The sequence below is a fragment of the Cervus canadensis genome, chromosome 11, assembly GCF_019320065.1.
Source record: "Cervus canadensis isolate Bull #8, Minnesota chromosome 11, ASM1932006v1, whole genome shotgun sequence".
Taxonomy (NCBI): Eukaryota; Metazoa; Chordata; class Mammalia; order Artiodactyla; family Cervidae; genus Cervus; species Cervus canadensis.
In genome coordinates, this window is record NC_057396.1 from 44055136 (window position 1) to 44072359 (window position 17224).

The 17224-nt window shown below is 39.4% G+C and overlaps 1 protein-coding gene across 1 annotated transcript; it reads left to right on the forward strand.

Moving 5' to 3' along the window:
• The first annotated feature begins 9761 nt into the window (after positions 1–9761).
• Positions 9762–10709, forward strand: LOC122449937 (olfactory receptor 52H1-like). Its single transcript, XM_043482062.1, has one exon. The coding sequence runs from the start codon at positions 9762–9764 to the stop codon at positions 10707–10709; it is 948 nt and encodes a 315-aa protein (XP_043337997.1).
• Positions 10710–17224: the final 6515 nt, after the last annotated feature.

Here is a 17224-nt window from a genome sequence, read left to right on the forward strand (position 1 = left end):
AGCTTGGTGTCTTGCTGGTACTCAATGTTCAATGTATCTGTATGAAATGATTGATGACCTGCATGCATGAATGAAGAAGACTTCTGAGAGTCCTTGGACTGCCAGGAAATCAAACCAGTCAATCCTAAAGGAAATCAACCCTGAATATCCATTGGAAGGACTGATGCTGAAAATGAACTCCAATACTTTGGCCAGCTGACTTGAAGAGTCGGCTTACTGAAAAAGACCCTGATGCTAGGAAAGATTGAAGGCAAAAGAAGAAGGAGGAGGCAAAGAATGAGATAGCTAGATGGCATCACTGACTCAAGGAACATGAATTTGAGCACACTCTGGGAGATGGTGGAGGACAGAGGAGCCTGGCATGCTGTAGTCCATGAACCCACAAAAATTCGGACACAGCTTAGTGACTGAACAACAACAAAATGCATGAATGAATGATTGGTTGCCTGCCTACTTCAGCAGTTTCATTTCTCAGCTCTTCACTAAATATACCTGGGTCTCCTAAATGACAAACATTTCCAGAGCACATCATAACCTCTGACACTGCTGAATATTTGCACATGCTATCTTGGCACCAAATATCTTTTCTGTGTCTTATTCTAATCCTTATTCATCCTCAGGATTTATATTAAGTTAACTTATTTTTCAAGATCTTCTCTGATCCCTAGCCTGTGGTATTACCCCTGCAACTCAGTTTCCAAGGACTTCTTTGGATTTCCTATAATACTTTCTGTGTATTAAAATTTTATTTTACAATATTGATCTTAGTAGTTTGTGTCTGCAAGTAAATAGCTGATATTTATCTCTGAATAGCCAGGGTAATGTGATGTGTGGTGATGTGATGAAACTGATGTGATGCCTGAGTTTCCCGGACCCGACAGATTATTCCTAGTTTTAGTCAATGGTTTTGGAGGGAAAGAAGTGATTTCAAAATTCTTTTACAGATATTCATGATGCTTACTGCATTTCACACATATAGAATAGGTGACCTCCTCTGTTGAAGTCAGTTTTATAAAATTATAATGGAATATCTTTAAGCAGCCCAAGAGGCCAAGAAGTATATACTCTGCCTTGACCTTCACTTCCTCATCCTTAGGTGGAGCTATATAATGATAACCTTAGGTGGAGCTATATAATGATAACCTGCATCCCTTTTCATATTAGTCATCTATGCTGTGTAACAAATTACCTTAAAAATTAGCAATTTCTGGACCTATAAAATGTCAGTAAGTCAGAAAGAGAAAAACAAGTATCATATATTAACACATATATATGGAATCTGGAAAAATGGTGTAGATGATCTTATTTGCAAAGTAGAAACAGAGACACATATGTAGAGAACAAACAAATGGATACAAGGGGGAAAGGGAGGGGTGGGAAGAACTGGGAGATTGGGACTGAGGTATAAACACTACTATGTATAAAACAGATAACTAATGAGGACCTATGGAACAGCACAGGGGACTCTCCTCGGTCCTCTCTGCTGACCTGTGTGGGAAAGACATCCAAAAAAGAGATACATGTGTATGTGTGACTAATTCATTTCGCTGCACAGCAGAATCTGACACAGCAATGTAAAGCAGCTATACTCCAATTCAAAAAAACAAAAGTTAGCAATTTCAAACAAACAGCATTTATGATCACAAACTGTCTGCCTGACAAGAATTCAGGAGTGGTCTACCTAGGCAATTCTGTCTTGGGTCTCTTATTAGGTTGCAGTTAAGGTGTTACTGGGGTTGTAAGCATCAAAAGGGTTGGCTAGAGCTGAAGGATCTGCTTTCCAGGTGGCCACTCTTGTAGTGTTATTTGTTAGTGAAAGTGAAAGAAAGTGAAGTCGCTCAGTCATGTCTGACTTTGCGACCCCATGGACTGTAGCCTACCAGGCTTCTCCATCCATCAAATTTTCCAGGCATGAGTACTGGAGTGGGTTGCCATTTCCTACTCTAGGGGATCTTCCCGACCCAGGGATCGAACTCAGGTCTCCTGCATTGCAGGCAGATGCTTTAACATCTGAGCCATCAGGGAATCTCCAATTTATTAGTAAGAGGCTTCAGTTTCTCCCTACACAAGATGCTTGTCCTCATGGTCTGTAGGTTGGCTCCTCCCAGATTGGACAATTCAAGAGTGACAGTAAGAAAGAAGCTTCAGTGTCTTTTGTGCCCTAGTTTCAGAAGATACACACTGTTTACATGCACGTGTACTTTGTTAGAAGTGAGTCACTAAATCCAGATCATATTCAAGGGAAGGTAATTAACTCCACCTGTTGAGATAGGACTATCACAAATCATGTGAACACTTTTTAAAGCCACCTTAACTAGTTGTTTATATATATATATATATATATGTTATCTGAATTCTCATCTTTCTGATATTTTGCCATCAGACCTTATCAATATGCATACTGCTCTAGTATTCTTCTCTGGAAAATTTAATGGACAAAGGAGCCTGGTGGGCTGCAGTCCATGGGTTGCAAAGAGTGGGACATGTGTGCACATAGCGAGTATACATACATACTAGGCTATCAGCATCAAAATGCCCTGAAATCTCTTTATGAACCACAGAGCTCATATTATCTTTGTCACTATTGATTCTAAACAGAATAACAATTGTTTCCCCGGACATTCTGTTTGAATAAATAAAGAATTTACAGAAAACATGGATAAACCCCTCCCTAAAGAAAAAGGTAAATGGAAGACAGGTCTTAGGGTCCTCAATTCTCTGTTTTCTTCTTTACTAATCATGCTTGTCATGGAATATGAATTTTTTTTCTAAAATTTAGGGTAGAGGTAGAGTTTGAACTGAGAAGACTACAAAAATGTTATGATAAATGAGGTTTTAATCTAAGATACACTTTTGTCAAATTATCCTAGTTGAATATGAGTTTTTGATATCATAAGCTAATAAAGTATTTCTTGAGATTTAGGCTTAAGAAATAAAGCTCCTCTGTCTCCCCATGGACAGAGGAGCCTGGCAGGCTACAGTCTATGGGGTCACAAAGAATTGTACACAGCTGAGCAGCTAAGCACAGCACAGCGCATTATGCTCTAACTTCAGAAAGTTTTAGGTATTTTTATATCAAGTAATATAAAATTATTTTCTAACTGGAATTTTACTAGTAATTTCAACATATAAAATATTGCATAAACAAATATGATAAAAACAGGTGATGCTCTTTCTACTACTAGTAATAGTTGAGGACACAAATTGAATTCATAGTTTGTGAACAACAATGGAAAGCCAGTCATGAGCATAAAGAGAGTGAAGCCCTCCATTAGGGAATGTGTGTTTCGAAAGTAGAGACAGAGTACTACGCAGATGATTAATTGCAACATGGTGTGATTAGTGCTATGGTGGGAGTAAACACAGGGGTAAGTGAGGGATGACTTTCCAAATGAAGTGATGCTAGAGTTTAAGCTGAGTCAGAAAGAAAGGAATAGAAAAGATAGTCTCAAAAGACAAACAACATTTGCAGAAGGAAGATTCTTGCAAAATTTTGTGTATGTGAAAATACAAAGAGAGCAGTTGGAATTTAGGGTGTTTTGCAGATGAGTAGAAGAAGATGCAACTAAAGGGAATTAACTTTCTCTTGGACCTGAAATTGTGAGATTTTCTATGCTATTTACTTTATTCTAAACATTTCTGCAGAAATGACAATCACATTTCTATTTTAGAAAGATTATTATGGCTTCTTGGTCTTCCTAGGTGATGCTAGTGGTAAAGAACCCACCCACTGATGCAGGAGAAATAAGGAATGTGGGTTCTATCCCTGGGTCAGGAAGATTGCCTGGAGGAGAGCATGGCAACCCACTCCAGTATTTTTGACTGGAGAATCCCATGGACAGATGAGCCTGATGGGTTACAGTCCATGGGGTCACAAAGAGTCAGACACGACTGAATTGACTTAACACAGCATGTTATGGCTTCAGAGGAGAGGATGGATTGGTGGGGTGGAATTAAATTTTACATCAATGAGGGCTGAATAACAGAAGCAATGAGAGACAGAAGAGTGGTTATTAAAGGAGGAACATGATTCTAAAGGTATTTTGAAGTAGACTTCAAAATCAGCAGGGCTGGCAAGTGTATGTGTAAGGAGTTTTACATGAAAGCTCAAGTGTTTGATCAAGATGAATGATTTATGATAACTTGGCCATCCGCATTTTAGGTATCAGAAAGAAGAATCCATGTATATTCTATAAATCTATTTACATTTTATGAAAATAACCATTGAAAATGTATAGCGTAAACAAAACATCACTCAAAGATATGCAAGTTCTCTGAAACACATACACAAAAGACACACACTCACACAGAAGAAATACAGATAGTGTCTCTGTAGATGGCTTTCCCAGCCGTTTTGAAAGGCCCAGGAGATTCTGTGCCCTGAGACATTGCTTGCCCAGGAAGATCTGAGCCTGCAGGGACTCAGTCCACCTCAAACTTCGGGACCTCAGAACTTCATGAGCCAGACCATCTGGGAAGAGCCTCACTGTGCCTCCCACAAGTCAACAATTGGATTAGTGTCTGCTGTACCTCAGGGGCCCACCAGCCTCTGTGTCCCCTCTGAAATCCCAGGAAGAGAAAGAAGAAGATTAGCCCCTTAAGGGTGCTGTTTCCCTCCATTCTTATGAAGGAGCTGGAGACTGGTGAGTGTTGGTTTGGGGGCAGGGCAGGTGTGATTGGAAAGCCACAGTCATGACTGAGCCAGATCCCGGGGCAGGCTGACTGACGGACACACAGAGGACCTGAGAGCAGGGACAGGAGAAGACAAGGTGGGCTCAGTCCAGATTTGCCTATGAGATAGTCCACAGGCTAGGGAGCCAGATTATCAAGTCTGAGGATTGAAAGGAGGAGGGAGAAATAAAACAAAGGGAGCAAGCAGGACTGGAGCTGTCATGCGGACAATTCAACAGCCAAAACAAAACGGTCTAAGAACTTGGATGCAGAACACTGGACTAGCACTCTGGATTTCGTGGGATTTGACACTTTCTGCCATATCTGTGCATTTGCCTCTATTTGTTGTCATAATGATATTACATACTAGTTGCTATTTATTGAGACCCTACTATTTTCCTGTCACTGAGGTGAGGACGTTTCTCCTGTAGAAAATCTCTTCAGAAAAATGCTATAAGGAAGCAGGCATTTTAAAGAAATCAAATAACATGTTAAGTATAATGAGAAAAAGAGTCAGAGTTTAAGTGGAAAATCAGGACACTTGACTCTAAAATCAGAGTTCTTAAGCAGTGTCTGTACTGTGACTTTGTGTAGACTCCCTATGATTTCATGCGCTTCTAGGTATAAGTACAAAAACATGTTGTGTGTTTGCTAATTAATTAATTAACCCATTATTTTAGCCAATTATTCATTAACCTGCACTTTAGTGAATACAGTGTGAATATAATAAAGGTAGGATAGAGAGTGATGTGGGTGCACATGCACAAAGGACCCATGTCAAACAAGAGCTTGTGTGTGTGCAGTGACTTAAACAATACTCATTTATTCAGTAAAACTTAAGTGTTTAACAACAATTAAGCTAGAATAAGGAGATAAAGCTATGAATATGAAAATCTTTGCCCTCAAGAAAGATAAATGATAGGTGAGTAAATGGAATAAATTGTGATACATCCTTGCAAAAGGCTTACGTATATGGTTCTCTGGGTGTGAATAAAAGGACTCAGTCTCTCTCTCTTTTTTTCTTTTTCTCTTAATTAAAAAAAAATTTATTTATTTAGGGCTGTGCTGCATGGACTTTCCATTATCCATGATTTTCAGTTATCAGTTCAGTTCAGTTGCTCACTCGTATCCGACTCTTTGCACCCCCATGGACTGCAGCACACCAGGCCTCCCTGGCCATCACCAACTCCTGTAGCTTACTCAAACTCATGTCCATAGAGTTGGTGATGCCATCCAACCATCTCATCCTCTGTCATCCCCTTCTCCTCCTGTCTTCAATCTTTCCCAGCATCAGGGGCTTTTCCAGTGAGTCAGTTCTTCAAATCAGGTGGCCAAAGTATTGGAGTTTCAGCTTCAGCATCAGCCTTTCCAATAAATATTCAGGACTGATTTCCTTTAGGATATAGTCCCTTGCCATCCAAGAGACGCTCAAGAGTCTTCTCCAACACCACAGTTCAAAAGTGTCAATTCTTGGGTGCTCAGCTTTCTTTATGGTCCAACTCTCACATCCATACATGACTACTGGAAAAACCATAGCCTTGACTAGGTCGACCTTTGTTGGCAAAGTAATGTCTCTGCTTTTTAATATGCTGTCCAGGCTGTCTACACACGATTTATACCTGAAAGTGAAAGTGTTAGTCAATCAGTCCTGTCCGACCCTTTGCGACTCCATGGTCTATGGACTTCCAGGCTTCTCTGTCCGTGGATTTCTCTAGGGAAGAATACTGGAGTGGATTGCCGTTTCCTTCTCCAGGGGATCTTTTAGGCCCAACGATCGAACCTGTGTCTCCCACATTGCATGTAGATTCTTTACCATCTGAGGCACAAGGGAATATCTAATGGTTCTAATTTCTCTATGAAGTAAAATAAAACATTATCTGCTGAGAAAGAGGAATTTGGGGATGGTGAATGTGCTTAAAAGAGAGTAGGATAAAAGCCAGAGAATTCCCTGGTGTTCCAGTGGTTAGGACTCTCTGCTTTCACTACTAAAGGCCTGGGTTCAATCTCTAAACAAGAAGCTAAGATTCCATATGGTGCAGCCAAAAAAACAGTCATACAGGGAGATCGAGTTGTACAAGATCATATTGTTGGACCATTGGACAGTGTTGAGGATTAAGTTTAAGGCTGATGATTATGAAATTTGGGGAACACAAATATACTTAACTAAGAAGTACTTTTCCATCATGACTTAGAGTACTTACTAAGTTTATTAATCTAAGAATTGCCTTTTGCCATTTACATATCATGGAAGCTTAGTGGAGGGAGGGCAGCAAAATATTTTAAGAGAGTAGTTGAAATGATGACTTGTAGATGTTAAACTACATAAAGAGGGATGCAAAGACACATGGATACTGAAGGAATGATAGTGACAAAGTCAGTGCTGTAGAGGCATTGAGGTTCTTAAGGAGCAGATTGGTAATAGGTGACTCACATCATAAGACAGATATAAAACCATATTTGTGATTTATGAGCTTAGTCAATCTGGGGTTATAGCACTTCGAAGATATGGCCCTGGATTTGGGTCGGCAGATCATCAGTAACAAAATAGTCATCCAGCATGATGCTGTGCTACTTTGAGGGGAAAATTTTGGGTAGGTAAAGGGCAAGGATGTTAAACTTGTTGTAGATAATAGCCAGATATATATCTTCAAATAATCAAGGGAATTGCAAGGAAGTCTGTGACAGATAAAAATAAGAAAATAAAAAAGTTGGGTAAATGAATAGGTTGTTTCTAATAAACATTCTTTATATTAGTTGAGTACTAAGAATGGATATCTACAAGCAGTATGACTTACACCTTCACTTAGGAGTGTTCCTCTATATAGTGCAAAGTATTTGTTTTTTTTTTTTTTTTTCATTTAATAACGTTGAAAGGTAAACTTTACTTTTTCTTATTTTCCTTTTGTAAGGTTTGTGTTCTTTGTCTATCAAGTTGTCTGATGTTCCCTGGTTTATCCTTTTGTTTTACCTTTTCTGGGTACTTTGCTTTAGATCCTTTTCATGTGAGCAACATATAATCAGATTTATTTTAAAAGACTTCATTGATACCAATGCTTTTAAGTATAGGAATTCAGAATTCTACATTTACAAAAGTTTTAAATTTGTTTATATTATTTCTGTCTGTGCTGGTCTTCGTTGCTATGTCAACTTTTCTCTTGTGGACTCTAGAGCACAGGCCTAATAGGTGTGGTACAGGGGCTTAGTTACTCCAGGGCATGTGAGATCTTCATGTACCAGGGATCGAACCCATGTCTTCCTCATCGGTAGGCAGATTCTTTACCACTGAACCACAAGGGAAGTCCCAGACATTTACGTTTTAAACCGTAAGTGATGTGCTCAATATTACACTAATTTGTTATATGCTTTCAGCTTTCTGCTTTCTTTATGTGCCAAAATTTAAGTCTTTTGCTGTACAGATGTCATGTATATACCATTTTCCATAGACTGTATAGAGAATATTGGTCATATACACAGGAGTCTATGAGAAGACTCTTAGCATTTGAGTCCCAGCTCTGCCATTTCCTCATTGTGTGGCAGTGGCACGTTACTTAACTTCTCTCTGCTTCAGTTTCTATATCTTTAAAATGTGGGTAACACATTTATCTATCTCATTGTTAAGAGGAGCATAGAAATGATTCCATGTAAAAGCTTTAGTTGTGTGTAGTATAATGAAAGTTCTCAAAAAATGTTACCTCTTACTATGGTGGTAGTAGTGTTAGTTGCTCAGTTGCGTCTGACTCTCTCCGACCCCATGGACTGTAGTCTCCCAGGCTCCTCTGTCCATGGAATTCTCCAAGTAAGAATACTGGAGTGGGCTGCCATTTCCTTCTCCAAAGGAAAAGAACTCTTACTATAGAGGTTGCTTATTTGCTTTTATCTTGGTTCAGAATTTAGAATATATAAATTCTATATCTCTCCCACTAGAAATCATCTCTATCTTTCTCAAAAGCATATTTGAAATAATTGCCTTATTAAATCCTAAGGGTGAGTTGGAGGCTGGCTACATATCTTTCTCATATTATCCTCCATGGTGAGACATCAAACACAGCCTCAGAGCACATTATGGTCTGCAAATCCCAAGACTTTCTCGGGTCAGGGAAATCATTGCAACTATAATAGGGTTGGTGTGTCAAATTACAGTTCCAGGTTTATGTCTTTCCTTAAACTCTTCTACACCCACTACCTCTTCTCAATTCTTCTCATTTAACAGAGTATGGAAGAAGTCATATGAGGTAGAATGTTGTTGTCTGTGGACTTTAATGTTCTTGGCTCTGCCAGTTACTAAAGATGAGATCTTGGGTATGATAGCTCTCAGAGTCTTAGTTTCTTTTAAAAGAAAATCAGGAGAAAAAATATAATCTCAGAAGATTGTTCTAAATACTTTATGAGACTGGTCTATGGGAGGAGCCTATAATGATAAATTGCCTCCTTATTTTTCAAACTGAAATGCCTTACTTTTTGGACTTTCCTGGTGGCACAATAGATAAGAATCCTCCTGCCAATGCAGAGGACACATGTTCGATCCCTGGTCTGGGAAGATTGCACATGCCCTGGAGCAATTAAGCCCATGTGATGCAACTAATGAGCCCAAATGCTGCAGCTACCAAAGCCCATGCACCTTAGAGCCCGTGCTCCTCAACAAGAGAAGCCACTGCAATGAGAAGCCCATGCATCACAGCTAGGAGTAGCCCCCATTTGCCACAACTAAAGAAAGCCCAGGAGCAGCAAAAAGACCCAGCACTGCCCAAAATAAAAAATAAGTAAATAATTTTTTAATAATGCCTTACTTTTCTACTTTACTTTTCTTTTTTCTCAGATTATAGTTAGATTATTTTTCTCTATACTCATATCTATACAACAACACATTACATTAACCTAGGGAAAACTCAGACATTAAAACAGAAACAGCATTTTATGCAGTTTGAAGACAACTTTGGAGAGACCCGGTGCTTAGCACAAGAGTACTAGTATTTTAGAATCTTTTTAGAGAAGATAAGCATTGCTCTTAATAGCAAAGGGAGGTTGTTTCTTGGCATATGGTAATTATATACAATTTGTTTTAGGACACAGAACCTGTTAATCAGATTTCAATGGCCATATACAACCTAACTGGCTACAACATGGGTGCCTTTACCCTTTTGGGCATCCCTGGACTTGAGCAGTACCACATCTGGATCAGCATCCCCTTCTGCCTCATCTATCTGGTGGCCATTGTGGGTAATAGTATTCTTCTCTACCTCATTGCAAAGGAGCACAGTCTTCATGCACCCATGTTCTTTTTCCTTTCCATGCTGGCTATTACTGACCTCATACTATCTACCACCTGTGTCCCAAAAGCTCTGAGCATCTTCTGGTTTGGTCCTCAGGAAATCAGCTTTCCCGGCTGTCTCACACAATTATTCTTTCTGCACTACAGCTTTGTTCTGGACTCAGCTATACTGCTGGCCATGGCATTTGACCGCTATGTGGCCATCTGTTCACCCTTGAGATACACCACTATTCTGACCCCCAGGACCATTGTCACAATTGCTGTGGGAATCTCCTTCAGAAGCTTCTGTGTTTTTGTCCCATGTGTTTTCCTTGTAAATCGTCTACCCTTCTGCAGGACACATGACATCCCTCACACATACTGTGAGCACATAGGTGTTGCCCGACTAGCCTGTGCTGACATCTCCATCAATATCTGGTATGGGTTTTGTGTTCCCATCATGACAGTGATTATAGATGTGATTCTAATTGCTGTCTCCTACATCCTCATCCTCTGTGCTGTCTTTCGCCTCCCTTCTCAGGATGCTCGCCAGAAGGCCCTGGGCACCTGTGGTTCCCACGTCTGTGTCATCCTCATGTTCTATATACCAGCGTTCTTCTCCATCCTTGCACATCGCTTTGGACACAATGTCCCTCGGACCTTTCACATTGTGTTTGCCAACCTCTATGTTATCATCCCACCTGCCCTCAACCCTCTTATCTATGGAGTAAAGACCAAGAAGATCCGAGAGAAAGTCATTCTTCTGCTCTTTCCTAAGAGGTCCTATTGATACATGCCTGAAGTCTAGGGGGCAGGGGCAAGTCCCTAGTCCACCTTAGAGACTAAATCTGTCACTTTGACCCCAGAGAAGAGACTGATAAAAAAATTTCTTATTAATTAAAAGTGTGATTTTTTTGTTTCTTTATTATTTTAGGCAGAAATCTTCTCTGCCATTCCAGTTATAAAAAACAAATTTTTAGTCTAGGAAAGTTTTTTACTTTAGGAATCAAAAATTTTAAATTTTTTTTATTTCTCCAATCTGATTATAAAACTTTAAATGAAAACAATAAAATAATCAGCATCTTTTTTTCTCTATAAAGATGTTTCTAAAGAGTCTGATTTTTCTTTTCAGATTTATACATCATAGTAGTTTCTACAACTTGCAAAGCAAAGGACTTCCACCCTGATGACTCTGTGAGGTTCTGGATTTTAAATTTGGAGACTTCAGTCCATTTCTGGATGGCATCAAGTATGGGTTCTGGCATGTTCTTGGTGCATAAGCAATGTTTATATAGAAAAAATGGCAAATAATCATGAATGACTAAATTGAGAATGCAGATGTTTATTTTAGATCAAGGGAGAAGGTGATGATGAAACCAGCAGCTCATTTTTCACTCAATCTCATGAAAAAATCACGTGAGTTCGGGTGTGTAGAGTCCTCTAAGTAGAAATATACAGAGGAAGCTAAATTCCCACAGACAATAAGATGAAAAAGTATGCATAGATTAAGATGTGGTTTAAAACTTCACCAATTAGGAACACTGCTGGCTCTGAGTCTCTTCTTCATTCTTGTATCCCAAAAGAAATGTAGTCTGATGCCAATAATGTATCTCTGCTTACATTATTTATTGTCTTTTCAAATCCAGCATGCTTAAGTTGGTTATAGTGAGTCATTCAGTCACTAAATCAGTCAAGGAATAACTATTTTTGGTGTTTGATTGGTGCCAATGGTAGCTGATGTCTGATATCCTCCCATATTTACTGTGATCTTAAATCCTACTGCTTTTTCTAGACAAGCTCTAGATCATCAGTCCAGAGTGAGCATCCCCTCCCCTTACCACAGAGGGTCAAACACTCATCACTCTTCATCTGAATCACAATATCAGAGTTCTACATGGTTTCTCAAATTCTAGATTGCGTTCTCACCTTGATGTTACCCCTTCATTCACATGTCACTAGATTTACATTTCTATGTAATTCTCAACATACAATTTTAGTATGAAAGATACATTCTTTGGACTCAGAGACTCAAGTTTGCATGCTCTTTTTACTGTGGGACACAGTCACATACGTTGTTTCAAAAATTATTTGTAAAATAATAATACTATGAATATGAGTAGCAGAGAAAATAAAGGTAAAATGAAAAAAAAAACAGAGAAAGGTACTTTTTAAAAAATAAAAAAGATAACTATACAGTTTCCACATACCATGAATCCCCATTCTCTTATTGCACATGGGTCAAGAATTCAGTTCTAGGTTTTGTGAGAATTAAGCATGATTTAGTTGCATAATTCCCAGTGTCTATAAATTAGGCTATAATTTATAGTCTAAAATAGTCTATAAATAATTCACAGTGTCTATAAATTAAAAGATGCTTACTCCTTGGTAGGAAAGTTATGACCAACCTAACTAGATAGCATATTAAAAAGCAGAGACATTACTTTGCCAACCTAGGTCCATCTAGTCAAAGCTATGGTTTTTCAAGTATCATGTATGGGTGTGATAGTTGGACTGTGAAGAAAGCTGAGCACTAAAGAATTGATGTTTTTGAACTGTGATGTTGGAGAAGACTCTTGAGAGTCCCTTGGACTGCAAGGAGATCCAACCAGTCCATCTTAAAGGAGCTCAGTCCTGGGTGCTCATTGGAAGAACTGATGCTGCACCTGAAACCCCAGTACTTTGGCCACCTCATGCGAAGAGTTGACTCATTGGAAAAGATCCTGATGCTGGGAGGGATTGGGGGCAGGAGGAGAAGGAGACGACAGAGGATGAGATGGCTGGATGGCATCACCGACTCGATGGGCATGAGTCTGAGTGAACTCCAGGATTTGGTGATGGACAGGGAGGCCTGGCATACTGCGATTCATGGGGTCGCAAAGAGTAGGACATGACTGAGTGACTGAACTGAACTGAACTGAACTGAGAAGATGCAACTAAAGGGAATTAACTTCCTCTTGGGCCTGAAATTGCTAGATTTTCTATGCTATTTACTTCATCCTAAACATTTCTGCAGAAATGACAATCACATTTCTATTTTAGAAAGATTATTATGGCTTCTTGGTCTTCCTAGGTGATGCTAGTGGTAAAGAACCCACCCACTGATGCAGGAGAAATAAGGAATGTGGGTTCTATCCCTGGGTCAGGAAGATTGCCTGGAGGAGAGCATGGCAACCCACTCCAGTATTTTTGACTGGAGAATCCCATGGACAGATGAGCCTGATGGGTTACAGTCCATGGGGTCACAAAGAGTCAGACACGACTGAATTGACTTAACACAGCATGTTATGGCTTCAGAGGAGAGGATGGATTGGTGGGGTGGAATTAAATTTTACATCAATGAGGGCTGAATAACAGAAGCAATGAGAGACAGAAGAGTGGTTATTAAAGGAGGAACATGATTCTAAAGGTATTTTGAAGTAGACTTCAAAATCAGCAGGGCTGGCAAGTGTATGTGTAAGGAGTTTTACATGAAAGCTCAAGTGTTTGATCAAGATGAATGATTTATGATAACTTGGCCATCCGCATTTTAGGTATCAGAAAGAAGAATCCATGTATATTCTATAAATCTATTTACATTTTATGAAAATAACCATTGAAAATGTATAGCGTAAACAAAACATCACTCAAAGATATGCAAGTTCTCTGAAACACATACACAAAAGACACACACTCACACAGAAGAAATACAGATAGTGTCTCTGTAGATGGCTTTCCCAGCCGTTTTGAAAGGCCCAGGAGATTCTGTGCCCTGAGACATTGCTTGCCCAGGAAGATCTGAGCCTGCAGGGACTCAGTCCACCTCAAACTTCGGGACCTCAGAACTTCATGAGCCAGACCATCTGGGAAGAGCCTCACTGTGCCTCCCACAAGTCAACAATTGGATTAGTGTCTGCTGTACCTCAGGGGCCCACCAGCCTCTGTGTCCCCTCTGAAATCCCAGGAAGAGAAAGAAGAAGATTAGCCCCTTAAGGGTGCTGTTTCCCTCCATTCTTATGAAGGAGCTGGAGACTGGTGAGTGTTGGTTTGGGGGCAGGGCAGGTGTGATTGGAAAGCCACAGTCATGACTGAGCCAGATCCCGGGGCAGGCTGACTGACGGACACACAGAGGACCTGAGAGCAGGAACAGGAGAAGACAAGGTGGGCTCAGTCCAGATTTGCCTATGAGATAGTCCACAGGCTAGGGAGCCAGATTATCAAGTCTGAGGATTGAAAGGAGGAGGGAGAAATAAAACAAAGGGAGCAAGCAGGACTGGAGCTGTCATGCGGACAATTCAACAGCCAAAACAAAACGGTCTAAGAACTTGGATGCAGAACACTGGACTAGCACTCTGGATTTCGTGGGATTTGACACTTTCTGCCATATCTGTGCATTTGCCTCTATTTGTTGTCATAATGATATTACATACTAGTTGCTATTTATTGAGACCCTACTATTTTCCTGTCACTGAGGTGAGGACGTTTCTCCTGTAGAAAATCTCTTCAGAAAAATGCTATAAGGAAGCAGGCATTTTAAAGAAATCAAATAACATGTTAAGTATAATGAGAAAAAGAGTCAGAGTTTAAGTGGAAAATCAGGACACTTGACTCTAAAATCAGAGTTCTTAAGCAGTGTCTGTACTGTGACTTTGTGTAGACTCCCTATGATTTCATGCGCTTCTAGGTATAAGTACAAAAACATGTTGTGTGTTTGCTAATTAATTAATTAACCCATTATTTTAGCCAATTATTCATTAACCTGCACTTTAGTGAATACAGTGTGAATATAATAAAGGTAGGATAGAGAGTGATGTGGGTGCACATGCACAAAGGACCCATGTCAAACAAGAGCTTGTGTGTGTGCAGTGACTTAAACAATACTCATTTATTCAGTAAAACTTAAGTGTTTAACAACAATTAAGCTAGAATAAGGAGATAAAGCTATGAATATGAAAATCTTTGCCCTCAAGAAAGATAAATGATAGGTGAGTAAATGGAATAAATTGTGATACATCCTTGCAAAAGGCTTACGTATATGGTTCTCTGGGTGTGAATAAAAGGACTCAGTCTCTCTCTCTTTTTTTCTTTTTCTCTTAATTAAAAAAAAAATTTATTTATTTAGGGCTGTGCTGCATGGACTTTCCATTATCCATGATTTTCAGTTATCAGTTCAGTTCAGTTGCTCACTCGTATCCGACTCTTTGCACCCCCATGGACTGCAGCACACCAGGCCTCCCTGGCCATCACCAACTCCTGTAGCTTACTCAAACTCATGTCCATAGAGTTGGTGATGCCATCCAACCATCTCATCCTCTGTCATCCCCTTCTCCTCCTGTCTTCAATCTTTCCCAGCATCAGGGGCTTTTCCAGTGAGTCAGTTCTTCAAATCAGGTGGCCAAAGTATTGGAGTTTCAGCTTCAGCATCAGCCTTTCCAATAAATATTCAGGACTGATTTCCTTTAGGATATAGTCCCTTGCCATCCAAGAGACGCTCAAGAGTCTTCTCCAACACCACAGTTCAAAAGTGTCAATTCTTGGGTGCTCAGCTTTCTTTATGGTCCAACTCTCACATCCATACATGACTACTGGAAAAACCATAGCCTTGACTAGGTCGACCTTTGTTGGCAAAGTAATGTCTCTGCTTTTTAATATGCTGTCCAGGCTGTCTACACACGATTTATACCTGAAAGTGAAAGTGTTAGTCAATCAGTCCTGTCCGACCCTTTGCGACTCCATGGTCTATGGACTTCCAGGCTTCTCTGTCCGTGGATTTCTCTAGGGAAGAATACTGGAGTGGATTGCCGTTTCCTTCTCCAGGGGATCTTTTAGGCCCAACGATCGAACCTGTGTCTCCCACATTGCATGTAGATTCTTTACCATCTGAGGCACAAGGGAATATCTAATGGTTCTAATTTCTCTATGAAGTAAAATAAAACATTATCTGCTGAGAAAGAGGAATTTGGGGATGGTGAATGTGCTTAAAAGAGAGTAGGATAAAAGCCAGAGAATTCCCTGGTGTTCCAGTGGTTAGGACTCTCTGCTTTCACTACTAAAGGCCTGGGTTCAATCTCTAAACAAGAAGCTAAGATTCCATAAAAAAAAAAAAAAAAACAGTCATACAGGGAGATCGAGTTGTACAAGATCATATTGTTGGACCATTGGACAGTGTTGAGGATTAAGTTTAAGGCTGATGATTATGAAATTTGGGGAACACAAATATACTTAACTAAGAAGTACTTTTCCATCATGACTTAGAGTACTTACTAAGTTTATTAATCTAAGAATTGCCTTTTGCCATTTACATATCATGGAAGCTTAGTGGAGGGAGGGCAGCAAAATATTTTAAGAGAGTAGTTGAAATGATGACTTGTAGATGTTAAACTACATAAAGAGGGATGCAAAGACACATGGATACTGAAGGAATGATAGTGACAAAGTCAGTGCTGTAGAGGCATTGAGGTTCTTAAGGAGCAGATTGGTAATAGGTGACTCACATCATAAGACAGATATAAAACCATATTTGTGATTTATGAGCTTAGTCAATCTGGGGTTATAGCACTTCGAAGATATGGCCCTGGATTTGGGTCGGCAGATCATCAGTAACAAAATAGTCATCCAGCATGATGCTGTGCTACTTTGAGGGGAAAATTTTGGGTAGGTAAAGGGCAAGGATGTTAAACTTGTTGTAGATAATAGCCAGATATATATCTTCAAATAATCAAGGGAATTGCAAGGAAGTCTGTGACAGATAAAAATAAGAAAATAAAAAAGTTGGGTAAATGAATAGGTTGTTTCTAATAAACATTCTTTATATTAGTTGAGTACTAAGAATGGATATCTACAAGCAGTATGACTTACACCTTCACTTAGGAGTGTTCCTCTATATAGTGCAAAGTATTTGTTTTTTTTTTTTTTTTTCATTTAATAACGTTGAAAGGTAAACTTTACTTTTTCTTATTTTCCTTTTGTAAGGTTTGTGTTCTTTGTCTATCAAGTTGTCTGATGTTCCCTGGTTTATCCTTTTGTTTTACCTTTTCTGGGTACTTTGCTTTAGATCCTTTTCATGTGAGCAACATATAATCAGATTTATTTTAAAAGACTTCATTGATACCAATGCTTTTAAGTATAGGAATTCAGAATTCTACATTTACAAAAGTTTTAAATTTGTTTATATTATTTCTGTCTGTGCTGGTCTTCGTTGCTATGTCAACTTTTCTCTTGTGGACTCTAGAGCACAGGCCTAATAGGTGTGGTACAGGGGCTTAGTTACTCCAGGGCATGTGAGATCTTCATGTACCAGGGATCGAACCCATGTCTTCCTCATCGGTA